This window comes from Plasmodium gonderi (genome assembly GCF_002157705.1).
Source record: "Plasmodium gonderi DNA, contig: Chr13, whole genome shotgun sequence".
In the NCBI taxonomy this organism is placed as follows: Eukaryota; Apicomplexa; class Aconoidasida; order Haemosporida; family Plasmodiidae; genus Plasmodium; species Plasmodium gonderi.
Genome location: NW_021628938.1, coordinates 344,901 through 369,318, shown reverse-complemented (window position 1 = coordinate 369,318; position 24,418 = coordinate 344,901). Strand labels below are relative to the sequence as shown.

At 28.1% G+C, this 24,418-nt stretch overlaps 6 protein-coding genes across 6 annotated transcripts; 2 read left to right on the top strand and 4 right to left on the bottom strand.

Annotated features, from left to right (window-relative positions):
* Nucleotides 1–554: 554 nt before the first annotated feature.
* PGO_130480 (hypothetical protein, conserved) lies at nt 555–2,114 on the bottom strand (the record flags this gene model as incomplete). The annotated part of the gene is made up of 1 exon (XM_028689564.1): nt 555–2,114. The coding sequence occupies one exon, from the start codon at nt 2,112–2,114 to the stop codon at nt 555–557; it is 1,560 nt and encodes a 519-aa protein (XP_028545365.1).
* Nucleotides 2,115–3,491: 1,377 nt separating this feature from the next.
* On the top strand, nt 3,492–6,107 carry PGO_130470 (hypothetical protein, conserved; the record flags this gene model as incomplete). The annotated part of the gene is made up of 1 exon (XM_028689563.1): nt 3,492–6,107. One exon carries the CDS (start codon nt 3,492–3,494, stop codon nt 6,105–6,107), a length of 2,616 nt encoding a protein of 871 aa, XP_028545364.1.
* A 427-nt stretch (nt 6,108–6,534) lies between these two features.
* PGO_130460 (hypothetical protein, conserved) lies at nt 6,535–8,314 on the bottom strand (the record flags this gene model as incomplete). The annotated part of the gene is made up of 6 exons (XM_028689562.1): nt 6,535–6,720; nt 6,953–7,025; nt 7,206–7,270; nt 7,656–7,713; nt 7,869–7,965; nt 8,206–8,314. 6 exons carry the CDS (start codon nt 8,312–8,314, stop codon nt 6,535–6,537), a joined length of 588 nt encoding a protein of 195 aa, XP_028545363.1.
* Nucleotides 8,315–10,757: 2,443 nt separating this feature from the next.
* PGO_130450 (ubiquitin-conjugating enzyme E2 4) lies at nt 10,758–12,966 on the bottom strand (the record flags this gene model as incomplete). Its single annotated transcript, XM_028689561.1, has 5 exons — nt 10,758–10,855; nt 11,176–11,323; nt 11,684–11,753; nt 12,160–12,263; nt 12,943–12,966. 5 exons carry the CDS (start codon nt 12,964–12,966, stop codon nt 10,758–10,760), a joined length of 444 nt encoding a protein of 147 aa, XP_028545362.1.
* A 6,039-nt stretch (nt 12,967–19,005) lies between these two features.
* On the top strand, nt 19,006–20,815 carry PGO_130440 (nucleosome assembly protein; the record flags this gene model as incomplete). Its single annotated transcript, XM_028689560.1, has 3 exons — nt 19,006–19,029; nt 19,622–19,679; nt 19,851–20,815. The coding sequence occupies 3 exons, from the start codon at nt 19,006–19,008 to the stop codon at nt 20,813–20,815; spliced, it is 1,047 nt and encodes a 348-aa protein (XP_028545361.1).
* A 1,738-nt stretch (nt 20,816–22,553) lies between these two features.
* Nucleotides 22,554–23,902, bottom strand: PGO_130430 (cytochrome c1 heme lyase; the record flags this gene model as incomplete). Its single annotated transcript, XM_028689559.1, has 3 exons — nt 22,554–22,698; nt 23,239–23,488; nt 23,782–23,902. 3 exons carry the CDS (start codon nt 23,900–23,902, stop codon nt 22,554–22,556), a joined length of 516 nt encoding a protein of 171 aa, XP_028545360.1.
* Between the last annotated feature and the right edge of the window lie 516 nt (nt 23,903–24,418).

Here is a 24,418-nt window from a genome sequence, read left to right as displayed (position 1 = left end):
TCAATAATGTGCACACAGTTGACCTTGCTGTAAAGTCTTTTTTTTTATGCTGCACTAATTTGACGAATTAACTTGCATCACATTTTTTTTTTAATGGTTTAAAGGGAGGAAGCACAGTAAAGAAACAGTGCTTATCCTTGTGTATGTATATGCACGCTTGTGCGTGTTTATGCTGCAGCGGTGATTGAGTTGCTAACGAAATTGGTTCCAGAAAGCATAAAGGGGATCTAGGGGATTACTCCGCATAATTCAAAAAAAAAAAAATAGTGGTGTACTACAAATCATTAAAAAAAATTGTACCTTGTTAATTTTTTTTTTTATTTCAAATTTGAAGCATTTTTCGTCATCGATGCGTGTGCGTGTGCGTGTGCGTATGTTGGACTGTATACACTGGGTGTGCAAAATAGTTGGGGTAAATTACGTCTCCTAATTTTTTCTTTGTACCATAGGAGTTTCTATATTAGCGTTGCTGCTTACGGCTCGGTTACTTTTCATTGTGATGTTTCCATTTTGCCACAAGCATAGGTAGCGGTGATGGTAATGCTGGTGGAAAGTCAAATGAGGACGGTCTCAATACCCAATTCGTTTATTTCAAAAAAGCAGAAATTTGATGTTTTTTTTTTTTTTTTTATTTTAATATACCTTTGGTTATATCTTTTTTTAAAAAAGGCATCATTTTCATCGTCTTTGTAAACAAAATGACCAACATCGTCATCTTCTTCAACATTGCGAACATTAGCTTCATCACTACAATCGATATTTCCTGAGAGGTCATTCAAGCTTTGGTCACTTGATGAGTTGCTCTTACTATCCGTATTTTTTTTTTTTTTTTTTGTGGGAAAATTAAATTCAAAAAATCTCTTTTCATTAATGAATTTAACTACTATATGATTATACACATATTTTGAATAAATTTTTCGGAATTTCTCTTCCTTTTTTTTAAAATATTTATTATCATTGTTAGTTATCATAACACATATTCTATAATCTGTTGATAATTTACATAAAGTTTTTAGCAACATATGAAGTTCGTTATCGCCCTGCGTTTTCACAGGCTTGTGTATTTTGTATAAATAATTTATGTTGTCTAAAACAATTCCTCCTAAATCTGGTGGTACGTATTTGTTGAAATATTTATTCGATCGCTCTTGGTATTTTTGTAATTCGTTGCTAATGAAATGTATAATATTGAAGAGTTCATTAAAATTAAATATTTTTAATATTTGCAAATTTTTAAATACGTCAAAAAAGGTAAGACTATTAATGTACTTATCTAAATATTCATTAAAAATATTTATGAACGGATCATACGATTCACTATATTTCTTATACAGTGATACTAAACTACTCTTCATTTCCTTATCGCACTCTAGGAGGAGTAGGAAAAGGGAACATTTTTTTTCTTTGCAAAAATCCATGTATCTGTTTTGTAATTTTTTTATTTTTTCAATGGATGCATGGATCATATTTTTATATCTCTCAATGTAAAAGCTGTTGTCTAAGTCTACATAGATAACTCTCCGTCTGGAAAAGCATTCACTATGAATCTCATGATTCTGCCCATAAATATTGTTGCCATGGCGATATATTTTTCTTTTGTTATGATCACTCTGATGTATATTTTCGATGTGTGTACTTCTCTCATTTCCATATAACTTGATAAACTGAGAGATAAAGTATTTTATCAACTGTTTGAAGTCCTTAAAGTTTTTGTTTTCTAGAATGAACTCTTCCCTTATTGCATACAAACGGTCAGCCGTTTTGGAAGAAAAAATATTTTCAATACTTTTATTTTCTATAAAATTCTCAAAATCAAAATAGGTAGAATAAAAGAGGTGGAAATAATGCAACAAATCATTAAAAAACAGGTTCACACATATATGTGAACAGAGACTAGTTTTCCCGCAATTTCTTCTTCCTGTTATTTCATTTATCCCTCTATTGATGTATATACCTTCACATATAGCGTTGTACGAATATATATTTGTGTAAATTTTATCTTTTAATTCTTCTTTTAATTCATTTATGTTTCTTATGTTGACCAAATTGGTATTCCTTTTGCTAACAATGGGTCTGATGGCCTTTTCATGAAAAAAGCTTTTTTTTTTTATCATGTTCGATGTTGATTTTACTTGAAGCACTTATTTTTTTTTGCAAAATTTATGATTAGGAACATGGTGAAGCATTTATTTTTTTTGCAAAATTTATGATTAGGAACATGGTAGAATTGAGTCCCCCCCCCCCCATCAATCTTCCCAGTGTCAGGGGAAAACCTTGCACATTTGTGTTTTTAAGTATGAGGCAGATCTAAGCATTGGATCAGAAAGGGATATCTACAAATTCGTTTTTCGGCGGTTTCTTCACTGTTTTATTTCACAATTTTATTTCTCAATTTTATTTCACAATTTTATTTCTCAATTTTATTTCACAATTTTATTTCTCAATTTTATTTCACTATTTTATTTCACAATTTTATTTCACAATTTTATTTCACAATTTTATTTCTCAATTTTATTTCACTATTTTATTTCACTATTTTATTTCACTATTTTATTTCACTATTTTATTTCACTACTTTTCTTCGCCATTTTTCTTCATTTTTTTTTTTTTTTCCTGATCGATACCACACCTTCGTTACACTACACTTGTGACGTCGCCTCCCCTCTTCATTCACTTTCACGTCTATTCGTGTCATCCCTACTTGTTGTAAATTCTTTTCTATTCATTTTTTTTTTTTTTTTTTTAACTCACATTTTTAGGCAAATAATTTATGAACACGCAAGATGGAAAGTGAAAAAAAAAAAAAAAAAAAAAAATCGACATTGTGTGAAATTAGGGCCAGGTATTATTTTTTTTACAGAGCTCAATTTCTGGTATGCAAAAAATCACAAAATCAACGACAAGAGGGAACAAAATGGAGTAAAAAAAAAAAAAAAAGGAAGGTAAATTGATATGTGCAAAAAATGGCTATATTGTGAAAGATGAAAGATTTCTCAAATCTCATATCCCAATTAAAGTAAATGCAAATAAATAAACACATGTGTGTTAAATGTTAGAAGGAGTATAAATTAGAAATTTTTATATTTTTGTGTCTTATATACTTGAAGAAACATATGTATTGTACCCTACTTGCTCATTGCATTGTGCAGCTGAAAAAAAAATATATCTCCAAATGTGTTTTACGAACACACGTACATCTCAGTTATGGGGAACTCATATATTTCTGAATGGAACAGTAAATCAATCGAATGATAGGAAAATTCTATGTGTTCTTAGCATTCTTACTATACTTGGTAGAATAAACAATTTTATGAAGTTAAATTAAAAAGGGGGGAAGAGGGGGGTGGTGGTTTGTTAATTATGTGATTTAACAAAAATCAAATATTTTTTCATTAAAAAAAAAGGGTATTTTTTTTTTTTTTTTTTTATCTTATTGCATTTTCTCATCTCATACATTTGTTTGGAAGCAGTTCAGAAAATAATTAGCAAAAATGAAATGGGATTGGACAAGACATGATAGAGTTGCACGTAGAAAGAAAGTAAGAAAAAAGCTAGTAAAGCCAAAAATGAATAATAATGAACAGGAGAAAAATCTGTTTAGTTCAAGTTCGGGAGATGACATGAAAAGAAGAAAAATGAGAGAAATTATTGCTCCACAGAAAAAAAGAAACTTCTTTAGTGGTAATAATGAAAAGGACAAAGACATTCCTGAGGGAAATGACGTGAAGAATAAAAAGAGAAAATTGAAAAGGAATTGTATTATCAGTAGCAGCTCTGATAATAGTAATCATATCAGTAGCAGCTCTGACAATAGTAATCATATCAGTAGCAGCTCTGATAATAGTAATCATATCAGTAGGACGAACAAATCGGAAAAATGCAAAAGTGAAGAAAGAAATCCACATGAGAAAGACGAAAAATGTTTGTTCAGTAATCACTCTGAAGAGGGAAATAAAGAAGATGGAAAAAGGAGCACGAGAGGAAAGTACCCCAAGTGCTTATTTAGTAGCAGTTCAGATGAGAAGAGTAAAAATACGAAGAGTTTAGAATCATATAACAGACTATGCACAAAGGAAACAATTGTTCATCCTAACTTTAGTGAGAAAAAAAAAAAAAAAAAAAGGCTAAAAAAAATTACCACTTTTATGAACTATGATACGGAACCTAGAGATACAGATGGTGAGGAAAATAAAAGTGGTAGTGTAAAAGGAATGGACAGATGCAAAAGTATAAATAAATTTCAAGACGAGAAAAATAAGGATTACACTGTTGAGGTGATGCAAAGTAATCTGAATGAGAATGGAAGAAAAGGAGTAGCAAATTATCCCGATGGAAATAAGATTTATAACAAGTATGAGAAAAGAAAAGAAGCAATATACCGTTTAATAAACTTCGAAAAGTTAAAAAAAAGAGCTTCAAGAAAATTAAACTTTATGAGTATTGTTGATATAACAAAAGAGGAAAACGATTCACCGTCTTCCCCTCATTTGTGTACATATTCTACATCACGGGAAGAAAAAAAGGAAAGTGTAAATAACTCAGAAGACGACATTTTAAACCAAACAGGGATCAGTTACGAGCTTTCTAATGAATCTACTTACTCAAATGAACATAATAATGCAATTGCAATGAAAGAGAAAAACAACAATAGAACCATTGATATATATAATTACTACTACTTGGATAGGAATAAGAACGAATCTGGTATACTTAGAGATGTAGAAAAAATAGTAGACACAAGAAGTTGCAGTGGGGAGGAAAATTTATATGAACGTTTATTTGGAGAAATGTCCAATTTTTCAAAAGGTAGATGGGTGAATAGTCTTCAATTGTCTGATTCTGTAAGGAGCGACAGTGATGTGATAGAAGCCTCAAAGAAGTCTATGAAGAAAAGGAAGAAATCAATTTTGCAAGAAAGAAAGTCATTAAAAATGAACCCGATAAAAATGAATCGGGAGAAGTGCAACATGGTCATGCGAAATTTAATGCTATATAGGAATTTTAAAAATATAAACGTGGAATTGTCTAGACAAAACAATTTGAAGGGATTGAATTTTAAAAAAATGGTGTCCAATTTTATTCGTGTCATAAATAAAAACATATGGGAAATGAATGAACAGGGTGATATGAACATGGTAGAAAAAATGAACAACTTGAGGAACAGCTTAGAAAACACTAGTGATGTAGAAGAAAGATTGTTGACCCCTGATCATAAGACGAATGGAGAAGAAGAAACAGTTGCATTATTTGGGGAAGATGTAAATGTGGAAGAGAAGCATTCCCAATTGGGGAAAGCAAAATGTGTTTGCATATTTTGCGTTGAAAATAATAAAATACTGACAAATGAAGAACTATATGTAAGTACTTTTAAATATATGGAAGAAAGGAAAAAAGAAGATACTGTAATAAAACCTTTTTTTATGAACAATTATGTATTTACTGCGTTCATAAATTATTCTATTCACTATGAAAATGTAAAAAATGTGCATAAAATGGAAAATGCACAAAAAATGAAAAATTCTCAGTTTTATAAATTTAATAGAGACATAAAAAAAAAATACAACATTAAAAAAGCTATTCATTTTGTAGCAAAAAAAGTAACACTTACGAGTATTGGTATACATATTGAAGGGTCTAATTTTTTAAAAGAAGATGAAAATTTTATTGTTGTTATTAATTTTATTAAGTGGAAAATAATTCGAAAAAGTTATGAAGAAATATTAAAATTGAAAAAAAAAAAAAAAGAAAAAGAAAATTTAAGTATTTTTAAAAAATTTTTTTTTTTTATCAAAGCGATTGATGAGTATTGTACGTTGTGTAATATACGTGTTGATCATCAGCAACCCAGAAGTAATTTTCGAGAAAAAAAAAAAAATTTCATAAATCACTCTATATATAAACAAAATGATCATTCGTCTGGAAGCAATTCCAAATTTTTTGGCCCCTCTTATTTTTCCTACAATGAAATAAAAGTAAACCAAATTGAAGAATCTCTCAATATAGATCTAGTCACTTCTAATGTGCAGTTCGTCCTTGTTGACTCTTTACATGTGTATGCAAGCGACACGTTTTATCTATACCCTGCACACGTCATCGTGCTCTTTTGATCTTGAACATGTTCTTCCAAATGTGGCCCCAAATATGGCCCAAAATATGGCCCAAAATATGGCTCAAAATATGGCTCAAAATATAATTTTGCGAGACATGGATGACCCCTACGCTGTTAAAATTTCATAATCGGGGAATTTCTGCACCCTTGCATACACACGAGTAGAGGGAAGAAACAAAAGGAAACATAACATAAAGACTCCTTTGACCCATTTTGTCAAAATAAAAGCAGACAAAATTACATGAATTAGCAGCTTTTTCAATGAATGGAATATTCATCGGACATGAAAGGGCGATCTCCTAATAGCTTTAGTAATTTTATTAATTTCTTTTTTCTCCTACATGAGAAAAAAGGATACAGCGTATATGTGCATATTGTTGTGTCAAGAATAAAAAAAAAAAAAAAAAAAAAAAAAAAATTCCATTTCAAATTATGGAAAAAATGACAGCGTAGCAATGATGGAATGAAAACAAAAGGAGACATAAAAATTTAGATGTTTGCAAAGTGAGACATGTGTTGAAGCATAAATGAAAAGAGAACGAACCAGTGATGGGATTGTACGACCCGCTTATCTTTTGGGACAGGTAATTTCTCCTGTTGCTCAAACACATCTGTTCAGGAGTGAAAATATATATTTACATTTATTCTTTTATGTGCTTACTCATTAATTTATATATCTATTCATCTGTTCACATATCTATTCATCTACCTATCTGTTTATTTATCTATGTGAACATTTATTTATTTTTCCCTCGAAAACGGGAAAAGAAGAGAGGCTTCATCACTCTAGACACTCAGAGAGGAAGACAAATTTCACTTTGCTCATTGCATAGTTTTGATTACGTTTTTTTTCATTTCTAGTTTCATGGATTCTTCATAGTTGAGATATCCGTGATTAATGATGTCGTGTTGGCACCTGCGTAGGGTTTGTATGTTATGGAATGTGACATTGTCTTCCTAATTTTTTTTTTATTTTATGAAAAAATTTCTACCTTTTTTATAGGCATAATCACATTGCACGCCACGTGCATAATACTACACACATTCATGAAAATGAAATTTTTATTTTTCCTCAAAAATGGGGTTATCGAATTACTTAGTTTTATTCTTTTCGCTTTTGAATGGCATTTTTTGGAGAGCACAGGTTTTTTCTTTTTCTTTCTAATTTGATGAGCAACATAATAAGGAGAGGTAAATTTTTTTTCGATATGATATCACCCGATGGTATGTAACAATGAAGAATTAAAAATAATATAGGTAGATAAAAAAATGAACAAATAAATAGATAAAATGAATTAATAGATAAAATGAATGAATAGATAGATAAAAAAAATGAATGAATAGATGGGTAAAAAAAATGAATAAATATATAGATAAAATAAATGAATAAATAAAGGAACGAACATGTAAACCCCTCTCCATGACAATATCCATCTGCTGGATTCAACAAATGTTCATTATTTCCTTTGAATATAAAATTAAAGACAAGATTTGATGTGATCAATCAAATGCATAATTGTATTTTTATTTATATTCACGTACATACTTGTGCATTTAGTTCTGCCATTTCCCATCTTTTTTCGTTTCTTTCTAGGTTATCCTTCCTGACACAAATTTAAGGGATAGAAAAAGGAGAGACAAAAATCACTCTCAGTTATGTGCAATTTTTCTGGTTTGTGAATCGTATTATTTTATTTTATTTTTTTTTTTTTTTTTGCAAAGTGGATTTGGTATTAAGCACAAGTGCCCTTTCTCCTACCGCTTATTTTCAATTTTGATAAGATCTTTGAGTTTTCCCTTCTCTCTCATTTTGTAATCCTCGAACGCAGCTTCATTTTTCCTGAGGTATGTTTTTCCTGAAGTGGACATAAGAAACATTGTGCACTTAACATTTGAATAGTTACAAAAATTTTAACAAATTTTAAGAGATAATCTCAAAGGGGGTAATAACAATTGATCAAGAAAATATATCTGATAGAAATTCGTGCACACACACGCATGGCACTATAATGGATATTATTTTTCTGTAACTTTATGGATTGTCTATTTTAATTTGCTTTGTTATAAAAAGAAAAAGAAATACACACATTATTTACCTTGTCCTGCATATGTAACATCAGTTATTACATTATCGATTACCCTATTTTTCACATGTTTTTCATGTCTTTGCATTAATCGTTGCTTTTCTAATTCTTCTCGATACATTATGTTTAGTGGGGGAAGAAAAAAAGAGACATAAAAAAAAACTTTGTTGAATTCAGGTTGTTCCACAAGTATGGAAAAAGTAATAAGTACAATTTCTTCTTCTTTCTAGAAATTTCGAAAATGCATATCTTGTTTTTACAAAAGGTTCTGTATATTTATAACAAAGTTACTATCAAAAGTGTTCAGGAAACGTAAATAAAGGATGAAAAAAAAAAAAAAAAAAAAAAAAAAAATTTCTTGCCCAATTGCATCAGAAAAGTATTTCACGTATGATGAGCTCAGGAATTGCTCCATAGGAAGAAAAAAAAAAAAAAAAAAAAAAAAAAAAAAAAAGAAATTGCCAATGGGTTAATTTGTTATTTAAATTTTTGACAAATCTGTTAAATATTTGTGTTATTTTTTAGCTCTCGACTATTTTTTATTTTTTTTCACGACTTTAATATCTATCGTGTGTTTTTACTAAACATATGAGATTATGTATGTGTACTATACTGTTTTTTTTTTTTTTTTTTTTTTTTTTGTGCTCAAATTTTTTTCAGTTTGTCTCGTCAATGATAGATATGCGGGTTGTGCAATTTTTGAATATTGTGACAAATAGGATGTTGTATTTTCGATATGGTTTTTTTTTTTTTTTTTTTTTTTTTTTTTTTGCAAAGTGGATGCGGTTCTACAACTTGAAACAAAACAAAAAAAGTGGACAGTCGAATGGTCCCACTCTGATCTTCAAACTCTCTAACAGATGAATCAACTGTGTCACCTATATTAATTATGTCATAATTATATGTACGATTAGATGTAGAAAAGAACATACAAAAATATACACATGGGGATCCACCATCCCTATGGTCTACTAAATGTACCCCCCCCCCCCCAAAAAAATATACGCATATAAACGTGATTTAATTAAGAAAATATTATTTTTAATGTTTGTCCAATTTTCACATTTCATATGACACACTTGGGATGATCTACCTATTTGTCATAAGAATTAGGAATAATAATAAATTCAGCACTTATATAATGGTGCTTACTGTTCGATGTCTATATTGTGGGGTGTAAACATTATTGAATGTTTACATGTGCATGTGGACATTTGCGAAAGTGTTTTTTTCCATTTATTAATGGAGAAACAGTTTTTCAAAGTGTAAAAAAGAAAGGTCAGCGTTTGGTCAACTGTGCAGTAAAGTTAAATTTCTTGATTGATAGGAAAAGAACAATTCGTGTCTATTATCATGCCAACTTTTAAATAGTTTCCAAAAAAAAAAAAAAAAAAAAAAAAAAAAAAAATTTATCCAATCTAATAAGCAAAAGTATATCACTTATGATGAGTTCATAAATTGCCTAGTAAAAAAAAAAGAAACTTTTATTTTTTGGCCAAGTTTAAAACGGGGTACATGCAATCTTCATTCGATTTCTCTACATTTCTACTTGTGTGTCTAATTTTTTTTTTTTCTTTGTCTATGTTGTGTTAAGGCTTCTTTCTCGTGTGGTCTTGGATGAACAGCATGCAATTATAATGAACGTTTTGGGGCACAGTATTGCGAACCGTTTTTAATAATTTCTCATAGGAATATATTTTATGGTTTCATATTTTTGGCTGGGAAATGTAAGATATGTAATATGGTATGTATATACATCCTATACATGTGTGTGATGATGTTGTTAATTTTTACCTTTTTATCTTCTTATGATTTTTTAAAAGAGAGAAAGTGCACACTTAAATATATGTGTACACATAAGGATTGATAAACGTGGAATATGTGTTACAGAATCGTTAAACAAGAGGAAAATAAAAAGAAGATAAATAAATATGACAATATAGAGCCATAAAGGGGGAGATAGGAGGAAAAAGTATAATGGAATAGTGTAATGAAAAGGAGAAGAGATTATCGTTAGGCTTTTATAATGTTCGTTATAACGAAGTTGTATATGTGTACACTTTTATATGTTTACATATTTCTGCGTAATTTCAGCGCATTTTAATATAAATATATATTATATACACATAGTTGGAGAAAAAAAAAAAAAAAAAAAAAAATAGTTGTCAAAAAGGGTAAAAGAAGGTAAAAAATAGGAAAATAAAAAAAAAAAGAAGCAAAAAAAAAAAAAAAAAAAAAAAAAAAAATAAAGTAAAAAAGTAAAAAAAATGAAACAATAAAAGCATAAAAAAAAAATTTAAGAAAAACAAAATTTTTTTTTTTTTTTTTTTTTTTTTTTTTTTTTGTTCTTTTTACTTCATATTTTTAGGTTACTATTTAATCTTTTAAATGTTTTATTTTGTTTATTTTTTTTTTTTTTTTTTTTTTTTTAAAAATTTTTTTTTTTTTTTTTTTTTTTTGTATTATTTTAAAAAAAAAAAAAAATTAATTAAAAAAAAAAAAAAAAAAAAAAAAAAAAAAAAAGACGATTTAATTAAATTTATATTGAATTATTTATATAATATTTATTGAGCATATTTTTGTGTCCAAGCTTTTGCAGTCTGATGATATTTGGTTCTGTCTGTTTTGTATACATGAGCAATTTCTGGAACTAACGGATCATCTGGATGGTGGGAAAAAAAAAAAAATAAATAAATAAATGTATAAAATTTTCCATTTCATTGCATAAGTCATTTCTCAAGGAATGATAATGACTATGGTAATGATATCTACATTAGGAAAGATATCCATATGGATATTTTTTATAATCATTTTTCTATTCAGATGTCATTATATTTAGGGGAAAAGGAAGTAACACCAGTGAACGTATGAAGTAGAGATCACACACACTGTGTATGACATCGTAAAAGAACAAGTAAACTTTTTTCTGCATTTTCATGCTATAATATTTCCATTTTCATATATGAAAAACAATTTACTTACCAGCATTAGGATCAGTTAATAATGAGGATATCGATAAGAGCACTTTTGAAATTGTTAACGCAGGACTCCATTGATCCTTCAAGATATCCAGACAAATGGCGCCGGATGTATTTATATTAGGATGATATATTTTCGTTGTGAAGATTATCTGTAAAAGTGGGAAAGAAAACAAATAGGGGTGTGGAGGAGTTAAGACGTAAGGGAAAAATAAACCATGCGTGGTAAATAAGAGAATACATTTTAAAAGAAAATCCCAAACGGGAATACATATGTGAAATGTTAATAAATAAAGTACACAGATAAAAAATGTTTCGATGTTCATAATGTCTTGTGTAACATAGAACTTCATCCACTTTAAGCAATGAGTAGTTAGTGTGGAGATAAATAGGGGAATAATAAAAAATAAAATAAAAAAAATAATAATAAAAATAATGCTAACAAAAAAGACGTGTGCAATCAATGTAATTGCACAAATTAAGGGGGATACAAGAATGTGTGTGAATATTACTTTTGGTGGCTTGAACGGATAGTCGGGGGGAAATTTTATGTTAAGGAAGTATACCCCATTTTCATAGGGACTGCAAAAGGAAAAAAATGAATGCAAGAAAGAAAAAAAAAAAAAAAGGGGATGTACGTATGTATAGGTGGGTATATACGTGTCTATGTAGGATTAGGCATGTATATATATATATATATGTTGATACATGGGTACCCATACATGCACACGTGCATGTGAATAAGCCAAGAAGCATTTGTATGCAAGCTCATAAAAACGGCTTAAGTATGTACGTAAGTATACACATGTGCTCTTTGGTTTTTCTCTTTTGTATGAAATGGTCAATTGGTGCTTCTTTTTTTTTTTTTTTTTTTTAAAATATTATTCCTATAATTGTTATTGTTCTTATATGTATTTCTACTTTTCTACTTCTCTACTTTTTTTACTGTTCCTCTTCCTCTTCTTTTTATTATTGTTGTTATGTTTACCTGTCGCCAGGTCCCATTATTGTGGCCTGCCAAAAAAAGAGGTCATCTCCAATTGGCCCCGCAGAACAATTTGTTGGGGGGTCTTTATTCAAATCTTGTAGTTCCTATGTAAATCATCAACGTGGAGGGGGGGGGGGGGGAAGGAAAAATGTAAAAAAAAAAAAAAAAAAAAAATAAATATAGAAAAATTATATATATGAACAGTTTAAACATAAGTGTAAGAAAATATGCATATGACTATTGACAATCAAATCATAAATTGTGTATAACACACAATGGTACTTAAGAGGTGGCACGAATGTGTGCAATACGGGGAAAAATGTCCCCTCCCAATATTAATGCAAATTTATACACACATACATGAAGACAACATGATGAAAAGAATAATAAAAAAAAAGGGATAATTTTTTTTTTTTTTTTTCGACTGGATAATTAAATTAACGATACATAAGAAGAAAATGTTCTAGAATTGCGTGCATGTGAACACAAAAAGAAAAAGAAAAAAAAAAAAAAACTTATATGAGGGAGGGGGTGAGGGGGCAATGAATGATACAATCCTCTTGCCATTCAATAATGAAAAGACGAGAATAAATGTAGAAATATATTTACTGTTGTGAGGGTAAGGGAAAATAATATGTTTAATATAAACTCATCAGTATAAGCATTATTATATGTAATGCATACATATATATATATGAAACATATATATATGTATATAGAGTGTACTTTAATGAATGTATAATACTGAGTTCATATACATGCTTGCTAATGCAATTTAATTACCTTTGTTATTCTTTTCAGTGCCATGCTGCTTCTATATATATATGTATATAATATATATATATATATATATATATATATATTTTTTGTTGCAATTACTTTGTTTAATTACTTAATAATATAATCTTATGATAAGAAAGTGTGAAAATCAAATATATTTTAAAAATTAAAAAAAAAAAAAATAATTAAATAAATGAATAAAAAAAAATATAACAGAATTTTTTTTTTTTTTCTAATTTTTCTTTTCATATACTTTTATACTTGTATAATTTTTTTTTTTTTTTTTTTGTCAGTTATTTTAAAAACGAGTAAAAATTATGATACGCAGTTCATTATGCAAATTGGTTATATATATAAATATATATAAATATATATATATATGTATATATATATGCATTTGTATATATATACATGGACGATAAAACTTTTACTTGTATAACATTTTATATAATTAACATAAATCATGCATATTACCAATACATCATTTACGTCACATACGTGGCATATATCAAATACGTATGTGTTACCGTATGCATATATGCACAATTTATACTCCCCATACATATGTTATATATCTGGAGTGCATACAAATACATTTCCAATTAATTATGTGTTATTAAATTATACGAACTTATATATACAAGCGTGTCATATATGTTTTTATACCAGGAAAAAAAAAAAACGGAAATGGAAAGGTGTATGCAAAAGATATGTACATATATAAATATATATATGTATGCATGTACATATATATACAACGTGTATGTGCATATATGTATACATCAAAATATGTAATAGCATATAATAGCGTGCAGAATAATAAAATGTGCACATATTAACGTGCATATAACAAGTGCATATAAAATAACTTGTATATATAATAGCTTGTATATGTAATAGCTTGTATGTAATAACATACATGTACAGCAGCGTACATAACAACATAAATAATAAGTGTACGTAGTAAGATACAAGTATTAACGTACATGTGTTAACGTACATGTGTTAACGTACATGTGTTGACGTACATGTGTTGACGTACATGTGTTAACGTACATGTGTTGACGTACATGTGTTGACGTACATGTATTAAAGTATATTTATTAAAGTATATTTATTAAAGTATATTTATTAAAGTATATTTATTATGACATACCTATATTAACATGCAGAAAATAACATACAAACTCCCTACCAACATGCATGAGCAAATGCACCATTGGATATATTTTGACATATGTGTTATACATATCCCTGCATATGTAATATCCCTTATATATATTTGCAGGAGTATTACTAAATGTTTTAACGCAATTACACATGTACAAATTGTAATGCCTCCCCCCAACACTCCCCTCTCCAATGTGAAATTTAAGTACACTTTCTGATCGCATGAGTTTAATAATTATTATCCATGTGATGTTCCATTGTGTGTACATCAATATTGTTATATGCATAAAAAACAATATTTTATTTCATTTTATTTCATTTTATTTAAAAAAATTAAATTGGTTTAGCACGAAATGGTTTAAGCGTCGAAACTGCTAAGCTAAGCAGCAGGACGAACAAATTTAACCAGTTTTGTTCAAATATAAAAATAGAAAAAAATGTAACACATTTTGCCACCACTGAAAACATTCATACGTATGGCTATGATGATTGCCAGACTTTTTTCTTTAACTGGTTGATTAATCCACTAGTTACATGTTAAGTACGAAATTAATTCCATGATACCCAACCTCTCGAAATTTTTTTTCATATGCATATATTTACCACATAACTCATTGCAAGTTCGCAATTCGCAGTTTGCATTTTGTTTTGTTGCTCAAAACGAAGATTTGCCCTGGGGTTAGAAGTTCCATCTGTTCTATGAACACATGTACTTTTGTGTAGGTAAATGTGTACTTATGCATAAATTCCATGCAACCATATTAGCAACATTCCCCATGTTAATCTATCGAAACAACCCAACATGATTCATTCGCACGAGTTGATTATTCACACAAGGTGCTTATTCATATGAGTTGCTTAATTCACACATTTTTTTCCTTACTAAATGTGTATACACTTACACCAATTTTAGCTGAATCGTACAAAAAAAAAATATAATAATATAGAAATGGAAAAAAAAATTATATTTTCCATGTGTGCTTATGCTATATTTTTTTTAAAAAAAAAAAAAAAAAATTAAGCAGATAAATGAATTAAGCAAAATATCCAAATGAATAATAAAAAAAAAAAAAAAAAAAAAAAAAAAAAAAAAAAAACAACAATTGCAATGCTGAAAAAACTAAAAAGATTAGTAGAATTATTTCCCTTCGTGCACAACATGCTATGCTGCATACGCACATTTATAAACACATCTCTACTGAATGAGCGAGAGAGGAAGAGTATATAGAAAAACGAAAAGAAAAAATGACAATGGTAATTGAATTTGCAAAATGAAACCACACGCGTTTTACAACCAGTTTTAAAATATATACATATATATGTACATGCGAATGAATAATATAACATAATCACATTTTTATGTTCACAAATTTTTACACTTTTTCCATTTTTGAATCATGCACAAAAGAGTTGTAAAATTTCCAACATCTTTATATATCCCATAGGGGTAAAAGAAAAAGAAACAATTCCTTTCCATCCCCCGTTTCGAATAGTAATATGTTTATATTCGCGACACTTGAATGAACCCCAATAGATATTCGCATCTTTGATATAAAATGCTTAGAGAAAAATGTGTAGGTGTTTGCTGTACTTGTAAATTTTTTTAAGTGACAGATGAGATATAAGAGGGAAATCCCCTTTATCTTTCCATATGTCACAAATTTGATACCGATCCATAACGCGTCAAATGAGATAAGGAAATTTTTCTTCTTTCATGGCCATTTGATCAATTCGTTAAGAAAAATAATCAAAATGTAAGCCACGGCTCGTTATTATCGGCACTTAGTGGCAAAATATTATTTTTAATATGGAAAGAAACATATATTAGTATTTATTTTTCAACTTCCACGTATTAATTTATTTGTGTGTCACATACCTGATTGGTTCCCTTTTTTTTTTTTTTTTTTTTTTTTTTCCCGTATACAAACATGTAGATATGTACAAAAAAAACAAATAATGTTTACGAATAATTGCATTACATTACTCATTCATTCGATGAGTTTAATTTTTTTTTTAAATTTTTTTTTTTTTTAAATTTAATTATTTAATTTATTTTTTTTTTTTTTTTTTATTTTTTTATTTTTTTTTTTTTTTTTTTTTTTTTATATATAATTTTTTAAAAATTTAAATTTTCTTTTTAACTTTTTTTTTTTTAAAAATTTATTGAGAAAAATATAAAAAAAAAAAAAAAAAAAAAAAAAAAAAAAAAAAAGTCAACACGTTTAATTTAATAAATACATAAAGAACACTTTTTACCTCTAACCTTAAGCGAGTACACATTTGTCTTTTTCTATGTATAGCAACCTTAATGGGGTTATATTATTTTACTTTTTAACGCCACGAAAATGTTTCTTTTTTCTTTTGCTCATATTGTTTTAACAAGATTGAAAGATAATTAATGATGTAAGAGAAAAAAAAAAAAAAAAAAAAAAAAAAAAATTTACACTTTTAAAGGCTTTTATTTATAGAAGGATTTTTGTTTATTTTTTTTTTTTTTTTAAGTTTGAGATGATACATATGTATGGAAGAGTACACAGATGTTCCCACAAGGGAATAGGGCAGGAAAATTTTTTGAGTATAAAGGCTGTTACATAAATATGTATAAATGTGTATACATTTTTTACTTGAGTGTGCATTCATTTTTTTTACGCAGAACCTCTTCTTTCAGTGAATTGTTTTATCAAGAGAGTTGTGTCAAAAGGGGAAAAAAAAAAAAAAAAAAAAAAAAAGGAAAAAGGTGCAAATATTTACACAAAGCATTCATAAACGGCTTTAACAAAATATGATGTACAGTACAAGGTGTAAAAAATTGAACCTCACGCCATCGTGCAACGTGCAAGTATGAATACACATGCTTCATTATGCATGTACTCTATATATACAAACACATATATATAAATATATAGGTGTACATTTGAATATGCTAAAAATTGCACCTATTTTTTTACGAAAAAACAAAAAAAGGAGCCTTTTTTTCTCATCCCCCTTAAACCCTCGTGGGATTCATTAAAATAGATAAAGAACGCTTTATATTTGTATCGTTTCCAAAATGAGTTATATATTAGGGTTGGTATATGTTAAAAATATATACTTAAAATTATATTTAAAATTGGTTTGGCACACACCACACACGTATGTTCAAACGTGTGAATTTTAAAAGTACATGTGTATATGTGTTATATGTACGTGCATAAACACACACATAAGGGAGTATGTGAATATTATATAAATAAAAGCATAAATGGGAGCGTAGTAAATAAAAGCGTACATGCCTTTCCCCCATTTCACTCAATAAGTCCTCGTATGTAGCAGTGAATTTTAATATATAGCACATAAGTGTATATATATATATATATATACATACATATACGGGCTTGTAAAAATTTATGAAATCACGTAATATTTGTAAGAATATGGGAAAAAAAAAAAAAAAAACCTTACCTTTTCTGATCTTTATAGTGCCATAAATGCATCCCTCTCTCATCACATGAAAAATATACGCACAAAATTGTATGTAAAAATGTGCACAAAAAAAGTATACATATATAAAGCTATGTTACTACACGAACATATAACAATATACGCACGGAATTACTCTTCATTCGTAAGCACTACTCTCTTTCCCATTTGTTTTTCCAATATCACAAAAAATATATCATATATATATTGCGGGTATTGAAGCTCAGCCCCAACTAGTTTTATCCATTTTTCATTTTACACAAATATGAATGTTCTTGAGTGACATACTGTTCTACTTTTGTTCGTATACATTTATATACATTAGTTGACGGAAGGAATGCTTATATTCATATGTATGTGTGTTGGTTTTTACGAATGCAATGATACACTTTTTATTCACCTATAAACTTTTGCACACAAATATTCAATTGTTAATAACTTAGCACTCCACACTGAGGGTGGGAGGAAGCTAGTTACTTTTTTATATCCTTGAAAAAAACAGAATACTTAAACGCACAATTAAAAATTCAGCACATTTTTATTTCCTGTATTATACATATATATATATATATACACGTACCACTACAGCATAACACATAGTGTATTATGAAAATTTCATGGCTCTTCGTAGGAGTAAAAAAATATATGTAGCAAAACGGGAAAAGGTTATTTTTACAATATAAAGTTATTTTGACATGCCTACTTGCAAATATCACATATGTGCTATATATATAATCCCTTTAAACATTACGGCACATTTTTCACTTCACCTTGTTTTCTTCTTATTTTTTTTCTTTCCCTTACATTTCTTTTTTTCCTTACTTTTCTTTTCTTTATTTTACAATTTTTTAACCTTTTCAGGGATTATTACTTATGTACTCTAGTGCATTTGTATTTACATAAGATATCGCGTAAATTGTATTCTGTATAAAATATGTACAATAGTGTATATATAGCCCTATATACATATATGTAACATAATTTTATATATTTTTTTTTATAACAAGAAAATTTATATATATATTTTTTTTTTTTCTCCCATACATTCTGAATGCTACTTTTCCCCTTTTCCTGTCCCTTTTGTTTTTTTTTATTCCTCTTTCCTTTTTTATATATAAATAAATATGAATTATGTAAAACTACTATTTGTGTCATTTAGTTAATGTTTTCATTTTATACATTGTAAGGATTCCAATTGTCACACAAAAAAAAAAAAAAAAAAAAAGGAAAAAAAAAAAAAAAAAACAAAAAAAAAGGGAAAAAAAAAAGAAAACACAGAAGAAAAGGGAAAAAAAAAAAAAAATACAAAAAAGGAACATAGAGAACCAAGTGAAAAAGCATAAAATTTAATCTCAACTGGGAACAAAAAAAAAAAAAAAAATAAAACAAATATATACACATACATAATAATAAGCAAAGAAGAAACAATTTTCCAATATGGCAACTACGGAGAATAACCAAGTAATTAAAAAAATTGATAACAGGAAATGTTTTTTCATTCGTCTATCTCTTCATCATTCCTGTTCCTCTTCTTCTTCTTCCCCTTTTTTTTTCCACCTCAAATATTGCTATAAAAATGACATAACCAACATGTGTATATATGTATGCTTGCTTGCACTTAATATGCTAAGAGTGGCATGACTGTATTTTGCTTAAGTATACATACTTATGAGACACACCTATTCACATATGAACATATCGCACGTATATATGTGCTCCTTTTACATAGGTATTACAATCGTTGTTTTAAGTGCGTAAATGCATGCACACATGTCTTTAAGTTAATTTATTTGTTGTCACATTGTATATATAGTAACATATATATGAAAATAACATCTCATATTTGTGCATGAAAAGCTGTGTAAGGGGGAAAAAAGGAGAACCTGGGAATCATTTTTATGTGTTTGTTTTTATTATTTTATTTCACTTATTCATTTTTGTCACTCTATTTTGCTTATTCATTTTTGTCACCTTATTTTTCTTATTAATTTATTTCATTTTATTCATTCATTTATTTTGTTCTATTTATTTATTTTTTTTAACCACTTTATAGCCAATCCCTCCCGAAGAAGAAAAGGAAATATCGTCACTCTTAGAAAGCATAAAAATAGGTAAAAAAAAAAAAAGTCATGTTCTTTTTATGTGATAAAAAAAAAAAAAAAAAAGTGTTGTGTGAAAATGTTAACATGGAAAATACTTTTATTTCTTTTATTTGTATTACTTTGAATAGCTTTGTATTGGTTATTTTGGGATAATTGTTTTTTTTTTTTTTTTTTTTACAGACGATGAAAAGATGACAGATCTGACAGAGGAACAAAAGGAAACGTTAAAAAAGCTGAAGTTGTACCAGAAAGAATACTATGACTACGAATCAAAATTTGAATACGAGTTATTTTTGTTAAGGCAGAAATATCACGATTTGTATGGTCCAATTTATGATAAAAGAAGAGAAGCATTAGTAGGAAATGGAGAGACAAAAATTGGTACACCAAATTTACCAGAATTTTGGCTTAGAGCATTAAGGAATAATAATACCGTGAGTCATGTTATAGAAGATCATGATGAAGAAATTTTAGTTTACTTAAATGATATAAGATGTGATTATATTAAAAAAAATAAGGAAAAAAAGGAAGGATTTATTTTATCATTTCATTTTGCATCAAACCCATTTTTTAGCAACTCAGTTTTGACAAAAACATATCATATGAAATGTGTAGATTGTGATAATGAACCAGTATTGTTACACACAGAAGCTACTGTTATTGACTGGTTTGATAACAAAAATATTTTAAAAAAAAATGTTGTAAAAAAACAACATAATAAAAATTCAAGAGAAGTGAAAACAGTACAACAAACAGTTAACAGAGATAGTTTTTTTCATTTTTTTACGAGTCATAAAGTGCCAAATTCTAATGTTATAAAACAGCTAAGCAAACATGAAGTAGCCCAACTAGAAATGATCATAGAAGGAGATTATGAAGTTGCATTAACAATTAAAGAAAGAATTATTCCATATGCTGTTGATTATTACTTGGGAATAATTATAGAAAGTGAAAGTAATAGCATTGTCAGTGATGTAGATAGTAGTTATAGTAGCAGTGAAAACAATAGTAATTACAACAGTTATGAAAGTAACAACAGTGCGTACAATGATGAAAATAGTAATGTAGATACCAATGAATATGACGATAATGAAGAAGAGGAAGATGAAGGTGCTAAGAGCAACGATGAGGCTATGACATCTTGATTGTACTCACGACATCATGAGTTATGCATCCATTGTGTTCGTACAGAGTCCGATGTGAGTAAATGCATGTTTGGATATGTTATATTCCTGATGGCTTGTTCTTGTCCTTATCTGTTTTTATGTTTGAAAAATGGAAAAAAAAAAAAAAAAGGAGACACAAAAGAAGGCAAAAAAAGGATAAAAAAAGGATAAAAAAAGGATAAAAAAAGGATAAAAAAAGGATAAAAAAAGAATAAAAAAAACCTTGATAGAAGATTCCAAAATGGTGAACCCCTGTTGAAATCACATGATCGACATGTAAACACTTTTTTATGCTTCATATATTTTATATACACGTTCTTTTTGCCATTGTAAAAGGATTTATGATTACATATCCGTTCTCTTAACTATCTCAATAGATGAACACATGTACATATTTGCAAAAAAGAAAAAAAAAAAAAAAAAAAAAAAAAAGATACACACATTGTCTATTTGTACACATGTATATGTATATACGTATGTATATGCCTGAGTTCTGTGGTGAAGGGGTTTGCAGAATTACATTACACATGCCAATATACGAATTAATAAATTTATTTTGAATTAATCTGTTTGTGTCAGTTGTAAGAAAAAAAAAAAAAAAAAAGAAGGAAGAAAATGGAAAAGGAGTTAAAAATAAACGAAATTATTAAAGCATTTAATTTCCCTATTTTTCATTTCTTTATATTCCCCCCCATCACAATTTTTCTTATTGATAGTAATTTTGCGTTAAATACATTTTTACAGCACCTTTTTTTTTTTTTTTTTTTTTTTTTAAAAAAAAAGGAATCCATTTCAAGTTAAGGCTTGCGTATACAATACAGACATCCATGCATGTGTACATACGCCTTCTCATGCTTACGTTCATACGTGAATATAAACACTCACCCACACGTGCATATAGATTTTTACCCATGCTCGAATACATTTATTTCTACATTTACAAATGTGTAATTGTATGAAGAACTGCATGGATATCTGCACGAATACACACATAATAAATGCCCACCTGACGACTGAACTATTTTGTGCTGAACAAATTGTTTATAGATCCATGATGTTTTATTTATGCATATTATTATATTGCACAAATGCATCACTGCTTAAGTTTCTCTCATGTTTTTTAACCTCCCCTTTCCCACATATACATATATATACACATATATATAATATATGTATAACTTGCATATTTGAACAGTTTTCTTTCCTCTTTTTTTTTTTCTTTAATAAAAATTAAAAAAAAATAGCATTTATTATTTACCTTATCAATAGTGTTAATTTATGAACGATGAATTTTTCAGATTCATTTTTGAAAAATATAAATCTTTGTTCACTTAAAAAATTCGAATGAAGAACATGGGACAAAAAAGAGACCAATATAAAAAAAAAAAAATTGGATGCCATAATTGGTACCCTATTATGCAACCACATAATGAAAAATTGTAATGAAAAAATTGAGTATATATATATATATGTATGTATAGCCAACGGCAGAAAACAGTTCAGATAGGGTTATAATTCTTTTCTTTTTTTTTTTTTTTTTAATTAAAAGGTTTACATATGCTTCTGTCTTTTTTTTTCTTTCAACATTTTTCAATCTGTGCAATTCACAAGAAGAGTAAGATTTAAAAGTGCATTATATTATATACAACATGTAACATGTAGAAGTGCGATTGCCATCTGAATCTCTTTCTTCGCCACGTTGGGTATGGTATAGCAATTAAAAAAAGTATTTGCATATTTTGATGTACATAATTTTAAAAGAATCAACCATATTATGGTAACTAAATTTTGATCTGACATCAATAAAAATGGAAACGGGAGCTCCTTCATCACTTTTCCCATCGTAGAAATCTATGATGTATCTACAATTGTGCATAAATGTAAGGAAGGTTCAAGATGAGCGTGTAAAATTAGTGCGAAAACGTGAGTAAACATGAGTAAACATGAGTAAACATGAGTGAACATGAGTGAACATGAGTAAACATGAGTAAACATGAGTGAACATGTGTGAACGGGTTAACGAATGGACACACAGTACCACAATTTTATGCTTAATTAAGTGGCACTTCATTTAATTAAGCCAATTTGACCCCATCTCAATGATGATAATATTATAATGCTTTCTTTTTTGCTTGTAAAAAAAGAGAAAATCCCACGAAGGGGGTGAGCAAAGGTCTTATCTCAGAACAGGTTGGTTAGGTAGCACTAGTAAAATTTTTCACTCTATCTGTTTTATACACGTTTGTTCCGTCTGTTCGCATATTGTGTTTATTCTGTGGTTTTATTTTTTTTTTTGTTTTATTTTTATTATTTTTTTATTATTTTTTTATTATTTTTTTATTTTATTTTTATTATTTTTTTATTATTTTTTTATTTTATTCTATTTTTGCTTCTGTCCTTACTTGATGGTATTTCCGCACCTATCAATGTACCAATCATGTCTGTCGAATGGTTTGTTATACCCCATCAGAGTCAACATAAAAGCTTTCAGTGATAATTTATTAGGCAATCCGATGAATCTTATTAACTTCTGCTCTTTGCAAAGATCGAAATATTTTTGTTCTTTTTTCATTATTCGTTTCCATGTTTCTTCATTAACAGCGTTGTGAATTTTTAATGCAATGTCTAATTCTTCCTTAGAGTAGTTGTATCCTGTATGGAAGTATGTGAAAAAAGGTTACCATTGTGTTGAGAAGTGTATGAATAATATACATATGTCAATGTGCGTTATTGTACAGCATATCCTCTTTCTGGATTCTTCTCTCACATTTTACACCACCTTCCAATTCCCCTCCATCCATTCATTATGTACACATACACGTGTACTCTTTATGGTGATGAATCTTTAAAGTACTGGTGAGAGGGATGCACAAGAAATGAACAACTTCTTTCTCAGTACTCTCAATTTAATTATCAAAAAATATATATGTATATATATATATAACCCTTTTTCCTAGTTGTGCTATAGAATTGATTCTTAGATGGATAGTACCAACTACCGGCAATGGAAGGAATTGAAGATTTTTCTTTTCCATCGTTTGCCTTAGTGTCATTTTTTTCTTTCATTTGATGTCTATGGGTTCTTGTAAAGTAGTTTCAATATTAGAAAAATATTGGTAAAATTTTGGAGGAGAAATGCTCAGAAAATTTGCAAATTTTACCAGGATTAAAAGTGTTTAACAACGTTAACCCTGAACTTGGTTTTTTTTTTTTTTTTTTTTTTTTTTTTTTTTTTAAAAATTTTAATTTTATATAAAGAATCTCAATTATTTGTGCACCATTTTAGATGTGGGCATTTTTTTTTTTTTTTTTTTTTTTTTTCTCAAGCTTTACATATGAATGAATAATTTGAAAGAAAAAAAAAAAAAAAAAAAATTTGCGTAATTCTATAAGATGTGGTGCTGTTTTTGCTTCGCATTATTTTAAGTAGCCTTATATAGGAGAAGAGAAAAATTGACTGTATTTTTTTATTTTCTTTTTTTCACCTCTCTGCTGCCATGCTTTTTTAAACTCTTTTTTCCACAAGAAAAAATAAAATTTTTTATGCAAATGTAGGAAATTTAATTTGGAACATTAAAAAGA